General features: G+C 34.4%; 1 protein-coding gene across 1 annotated transcript in view; it reads left to right on the forward strand.

Annotated features, from left to right (window-relative positions):
• The window catches only part of Iml1 (GATOR complex protein Iml1), a 63,011-nt gene that overhangs the window by 20,047 nt on the left and 35,464 nt on the right, over positions 1-7,500 (forward strand). The window contains exons 15-17 of the mRNA XM_086545285.1: positions 479-550; positions 1,377-1,523; positions 5,154-5,356. Of these exons, the coding sequence (XP_086401411.1) occupies positions 479-550; positions 1,377-1,523; positions 5,154-5,356 (422 nt within the window). The remainder of the gene's footprint in view (positions 1-478; positions 551-1,376; positions 1,524-5,153; positions 5,357-7,500) is intronic.

A 7,500-nucleotide genomic window follows, 5' to 3' on the forward strand; every position in this document is an offset into this window, starting at 1 on the left:
TATATGAATTAACCCATTGCGGACGGGGCGCCTAACGTCCGAACTGGTCGTCAGGGCGGGCGGTCAACGACACTAGCGACACCGGCCAATAATTAGAGGGACGGGGGAAGGGTTTTCTCAGCCCTCCGGGTAGCGCAGACTAGCTCAAACATTAATTTTCCATAAATCCATCATAAAATGAGGGTTTAGGCTGACTTTGGAACGCTGTAGCTCTACAGCTAGCGCCGTTACAACCATAACACTCTATGACTGTGTGCGCGCTTCAACTGTGAGCAGATCCCGATGTCGCGTCTTGTACGCATTGACTCCCGTCTTTTAGGCCTAATCGGTGCCGACTTGTATGTCATGACACCCGTACTAAATGGGTTAAGCTATTTATACTATTGCTTCTTTCTCTTTTTAACTTGTACCAGCACCAGCGCATGTACCACAATTCAGTTAAGCAACAAACAATTCATGTTTTTTTTTTTTTTCATAGGTATCAGTAATGGCCGTCGAGATAATCGAACTCGCACATCATCCCTTGCGGGTTCTGTGACTTCTGTTGACTGTAAGTAGATTTTCCATTTAAAATGTTGCTTTATAATATCTCTTCACTGTAACAATTTGCAATATATACTTTTGTCTTTGTTTATTTCTATTTACAAAACCTCTGTGCAAAGAAACTGAATTAATGTAAAGATGCTTAATCAAGAGCCCCACTTTTTCAGGAATTAATTTATATGAATGCTTTATTGTATGCCATCTAACCCCTCTCACTTTTTTTTTTTTTTTTTTTTTTTTTTTTTTACAGATATTGTTGTTATATATACAATATTAATATATATCCTGGTAGATATATAAATACCTAGACAACAACACCCCCTGCAGAAAAAGCCTACATTCCATTATACAGACTCAGCCCTAGTCACTGAGCCACCTCTAGCCATACAGCCCCTTAATTTTGGTTACAATGCCATTAGACTCCTTTGACTTGGTACATCTAGGAAAGCTCCAAAAAAAATTTAATTGTGCTATAACTGCATGATGATATTTAGCAAACTTCTAAGATAATCATATACTAAATATCATCACTGCCCATGAAAAAATGAATAGGATCTTGGCAAAGAACACTCAAGATCTGGGTCTCCTAATTCCTCAGAAAACGTGGTTAGGCCTGGCTAAAATGGTAATAACTTGAGTCTGGTCCCAGAGTTAGATAAGGCAAATGGAGCCTAAGCTTAACACTATCTTTTCTCTGTTTCAGGGTTACTTCTGAAGTATATGAAATGCAGAAATTGCATTTTAAGACATTCAAAAACAAAATACCAAATAAACATAATGGTTATGGGAAATGTAATATCATTTACCTACAGAAACTAATTTTATTTTGACAGTGTCAGTCCGTGGTGTGACAACACCTCAGAAGACAAACACCTCGCTAAGAACTGTGCCAGGAGGGACCATAGGAAAAGATAAACACCATGCTACATTGCTATGGGGAGCCACAGGCGAGCAGGAATGGACTGCTGGTCTCACTACTGGTAAGATTTAATTTTAATTTAGTTTAATGCAGTTCACTCTTGTAACATTGGATTCAGGTTATTATGATTTGAGGTTGTATCAGGAAGTGGATTGAATGTATGTCAGTGTGGCTTCTTGTATCATGGGAGTAAGAAGTAGTGGCATCAGGTGACATTGTGTAGTAGAATACATTGTTTTGCCATACACAAAGCTTATTCTCAAGCCATTTGCAATATCTTCAACCTTGCAACAGGGCACAGTGGGATAGAGGTTCTGCCAGTTGATCATTTTCAGGTGGTTTCAGGTGGGTCAAAGGTTGCTCAGATCATTATGTGCCATTGTAGTGGTTTGTGAGGTAAGGTAACTTCACAGCTTCACCACAGTATGTGACATTCAGCAGCAGGATCATCTTCTGTGGGAGAGTCATAAATCTTCCTTAGAGTCTGAAAGTAACCGTGTACTAGCTCTTAACAAATTAGCACTGGAAAGAAGACAAGGGTTTAGCTGACTTTTGAAGGTGGTAACTCGATAACTAGCACTTCATTCATTGATGGTAATCAGTTATAACTTGCAGTTGTTTCTTCATTCAGAAGTAAAAAACAACCACAGATGCTATTCCAAGAAAGTGATCAACTTTTATAACAAATGACTATTTAATCACCCAGCAATTGACCATCATCTTGAGGAATGGTTAGAGGTTGTGAAGTCAGGTGTGGGAAGAGGAACATGGGACTGATCTTTGTTTGTTTGTTGTTATAAAGTTGAATGACAGTGAGAAATTTGTTGACATTAAGATAGTAGTGAGCATTCATTTGAGTAGTGCATTGTGTCACTGTTTCTTAAATGTAAAAGGAGGCAACTAAGATGTGAGGAAGGATGGGGAGGAGATTGTAAATCTAGGGTTAATAAGATATTTTTCATGGTGACAATGCAATATTGGCTGGGTTGTGTAGAGGTGATATTAGGCATTACTTGCTCTGGACACTGCAGGGATTAGAGAGAAAAACTTTATTACTTGATCATATTGACAGGGCTTTCCCTCTTTTATTCCATTATAGTAAAAGTAGAATGTGTTATGTAAATTGATAGTGTTTTTTTCTGTCAAATATTTTAGACTAATATAATTTCATAAACCCATGCTGTGTTTCATTTTTTTCTCTATGTAATTTTATTTTTATTTTATTCATTTATTTTTATTTATTATAATTTTCTTTAATTTATCTATCCATTTTTATATTGCTTCTTTGATTTTTTTTCTAAGCAATTATTAGGAGTTTTTAGAATTTGTAGGCTAATATTGTGTAAATTTCAGCTTGGGAAATGCATTGTTTCCTTCTTTTTCATGATGATATTTTAAATCATCATCTTCAGTGTGTGTATTTACCTGAAAATTTATTCTATTGTTATGTATTATAGCTGTAGTAGTATTAAACTGTAAATGGGTGTTTTTTTCATGTCTTACATTACTTAGATTTTGGAAAACAAATTATCCTGCAAATATTATGAACCAGTTATTATGGATTCAATAGTGCATTAAAAAAATAGATATGAAATGCATTCTTTGCCCTCAGTGTTTTAATTCATTGAATGAGAGAGCTATATGTATATAGAAATTATGTATGAGGTGAATTACTACATCTTTAAACAAAGATAATCCCTCATACAGCATTACCATAGGTAACGTCAGTTTGTTCCAGCAGTTTTAATCAGATAAAATTTTTTGAAGCAGATACTTTGGTTCTAAATATGTAGGAGCAGATGACTGTAAAGTCACAGAAGGGCATACTGAGAGTGCATTATCCTAAGTGCAACTAACAGCAGTTATTTTTTTATTTTTTATTCACCCTAAGGGTTATAGCTTATTATCTTTGAAGTAATAGAGATGATGAACCAGTCCATACACCAAGTATGATGGTAGTAACTGGAATATCAATCAGATAAGTCCAAGATGTCGAGGAATAGCTCTGATATGGGTTTTTGATAAATCTTTTTACTATTAGATACTTCCAAACTGGATGTCAGTTTTTTTTTTATAAATCCAGACGGTGTCATTAATCCAATGATCCCAAGGGAAGAGACTTAGAATTTATAATACTTTGCTGGAAATCTCTCTGGACAGACAACCCCTCCAAGCCAGAACCCCAGCATAAGGCAGGTGGTCGTCTGAGCTTGGCTCTGGGAAACCTTGGCTTACCACTATCACCCACCCCTCTGGTGGTGTAAACATGTGCATAGGGTTAATATTCTTTATTTTCTTCTTTAGATCCTTTTTATTATGCATCACATTCTAATTCCAGTTCTTCTTCTATTTCTGTTTTTTCTATTTATCTACATCTAGAAAACCTGTTCTGTTTCCTTGTCTCTCTCTTCCTTTATATCTTCTTTGTGATAAATTATGTTTTTCCTCTTCTTTCTTTTCTTATTTTCAAATTCTTTCCTTCTGTTTTTTTTATTTCATTGCATTGACATTATTGTTATTGTTATGACTTTGTTTTGTAATGTTAATGTTATTATTATCATTATGATTATTGTTATTCTTATTTTTATTATTATTATTATAGTAATTACTATTAGTAATGCTAATATTGTTTTTTTTCTTCTTATCTCTCTTCTTTTACTTCTTTCTGACTTTCATATCCTCTTTTTTATTTCTTAAATTCTTCTTCCTCTTATGGTTCCTCCTCCTTCATCTCCTCATTTTTCTTCTGCTTCCAGAAATTGATATCTAAATTCAGATTTTAAATAGACTATCTTCTTTTGTAATGTCCAGTGGTCATTTTTATGGACTTGAGTTAGATGTTGGTTCGGTATGGTAACAAAGGTGACTTATCCATATTGTGGTTATTATGATGATGGTTAAAGGAGATATATGAGATGGCACAGGGCTTTTGAGTATTATTAATATGAAAATTGTTTTTGAGAAAGAAGTGAGCTTTTTGTGAGTTTTTTCTTTTTGCTGTATTATTTTTTTTAATTACTTTCTAATTTTTTGCATATATGTTTCAATTAATGGCTCTTACTATTTTGCTAAAGATATTTGTTCAAATTAAGTATTCTTACTTTTCATGCAAGCGCCAGAGCAGAGGGACGTTGTCAAGACAAACATAGGTTAGGATAACTGCATTATTGATTAGCACAGGCACAATGGGGATGCACTCTTAATTACGGAGGAAAATTATTTTTGTAATAGGGAATCATAGAATTATAAATATTGGAACATGATTGAAAATTCTGTAGTTGTGAGTGAGTTGCAGAACTATTGTGGTCCACACTGTTGAAGGCATGTTGTGTACACTCATATAACTGTGTAGTTGCTTAAGGGTGATATTGCCACTTCAGTCACAGCTTGTGTTTACATTTTGCACTGCATAATAAATGACAAGGCAACAAATTATATTTCTTTCCAGGAATAGGAACATATACTAGTGAAGACCCATGATCTTTTTAAAACATATATGAATATTATGAGATGATCTTGTTTGTCAAATATGAAATAAGTTTATTTAAGAATGATTTATAAATGCTGTACCAAAATTTAATGTTAATCTATTTTATACACTTCCCACAGGAGCATAGCAACCCCTTAATCTTTCTCAAAATACACTGCTTTTTGACAAATTTATACCAACTTCTATTTCCTGTTATTCAAGGTGTCGACTGGAAGAGTTTGTGTTTGCCAGCATGTCTACCCATCACAACAGATTATTTTCCCGAGGATCGTTCCTTACACAATGACTATGTGGTGGCAGATTACAACCTTCTCCCAGAAGACATGAATGAGCATGCAAGAGGTCGTAAGACTTTAGATACAACACAGGTATTCCTGGAACTTGTGTCACAAAGACTTGCTCAGGTATGTCTATCAGTGGTTTAGTCCTTATAAAGGTAATCAAATATTTTTCCTTCATATGAGTGCTAGATTTTTGCTTTTATGAGTGCTAGTACATGAATATGCTAAAGTATGAATAACTCTTTACTAACTTTATGATAAATCTTCTTCACCTCATTCTATGTGTTATGTATAATTCTATTCATGTCTTGCCTACATGAATAACAATCATACAGAGGTAATTGTTAAAGTTAACACAAAAATATTTTAGAAGATGTAAATAGAAAAAACAATAGACTAAGAAAAGATACTGTAAAAATAGATTTTTTTTATTTTATTTTATTACAGTAAACTCACATTTAACCCACTGCGTACGGGTGTCATGACATACATGACGTAGGAGCTTTGGCCTGACGACGGGCGTCATGACGTACATGGCGTTCGGGGATTTTGGAATACTATGCTATTTTATTGTGCTATGAAAAAGGAATGAATGATGATGGTTACTGCAGTCATAATTACTATAATTATCGTAATAACGTGCTAGCTTAACGTCCAAAACCTAGATGGCACCACTTTTTCCTAGCACCAGCAGGAGAGAGAGCCTTGAATGGCACCCATCCACGGTCTCTAGCAAGCACTGTCTCTATAGAGCGATGGCACACACTAAGTTGATGAACCCTTGCTCAAAACTACCGCCGATGAAGGATGTGCAGGCAGAACGAGAAGAGGAAGGAGAGTCAATCCATACCCAGTGTCTAAAATGTGCTCCTGTGCCAATATGGATGCCTTTCATTGTGGCACTCACATGTTTCGTATTCGTTCATGACAGCACAAAAATACGAAAAAAATATAGTTGCCTTTTGTCCTCCCATAAAACAGCAATACTTCTATCACATTGAGTATAAAGAAAATAATGAGCTAATATGGATAATATACTACAATTTTAGTCTACTGCAGCACTGGTAGAGCCTGTCATATGGCATATATAAGTCTCTAAACTCAATAAAACACACAAAAAAACAAAACACAAAAAACGCTCTAGTTTTTCAATGAATGACTGAAAGAGAGTGGGAATGTTCAAATTATAATGCTTCAAGCAGTCTCTCTTTAAAATAAAACTTATCCCGGAGGCTGGGCAAGCATATTTATCCCCGTCTGCAATGGGTTAATGGAATAATGAATGCCAACTGTTTATTAGCTTCATAATGTAACTGAGGAGACTTTTTTTTATAACGTATAAAGGAAAAAAGGCCTTAATACATCATACAGTAATCTTGTTGAGCATTAGATTTATGATTCAGTTTTTTATATTTTTTGTGACATTTTCTGGATTAAGAAATACATAACAATTTTTTAAAAATCTCAAATCAAATATAATATATTATTTTCACATTCATGAGCCGATTATGTATCACTGAACTACTGTACCATCACCTAAAATCTTCATGACCAGTCAAACTAGTAAGAAAAACAAGAAAAAAAAGTGCTGCCCAATACAATAGCCTGAATTATTATATATTATTCCACTGTGTTTCCCAAACTTTGTACTGAATATTTGGCAAAATTTGAATCTTTAGAAGTTTGAAAGTGAAAGTAAAAGTGAAAAAGAAAGTGAAATTTTATTCAAAATTAGAATTTCAGTCTTGATAACAGGAGCAAGGCTCCTTTTCTATTTTTTTGGAGTAAGAACCAGAGGCATCACACGTCATGTAATCCACATAGGCCAATTAGAGATGTTTTCTACTCTTGCAGTCAGATTAACTAAAGGAGCAATTTCCAAAAGCAACTCAATGTGTCTTTTATCAGAATTCTGCCTGCTTGCTTTTGATGCATTTCCTGAGAAACTTCTCTTTTTGTGCTTTTGGCTGTTGTACCTCAAGCTCTGTCAACATCTTCTGACAACCAGGGAAGGACTTCAAGAGCAGTGACAGTTAACTCACTTCATGTTACTCGTGATTGTTGCTTATCGGAATATAGATGGCTTTGTTAAAGCTTAGCAGAAGCACACACCTAATTTTTACCTATGTCCACATAATGATCAAGTCATGCTGAATAAGAAAACTTTTTTTTAAAGCACATGTTATCAGTGATATAGAATTTAATCCATAAACTGCATCATTAGTTGGTAATAAATAAATAAATAAATAAATTAATTAATTAATTAA

The sequence above is a fragment of the Penaeus japonicus genome, unplaced genomic scaffold, assembly GCF_977035675.1.
Source record: "Penaeus japonicus unplaced genomic scaffold, GWHDUDI00000001_assembly GWHDUDI00000002, whole genome shotgun sequence".
Lineage (NCBI taxonomy): Eukaryota > Metazoa > Arthropoda > Malacostraca > Decapoda > Penaeidae > Penaeus > Penaeus japonicus.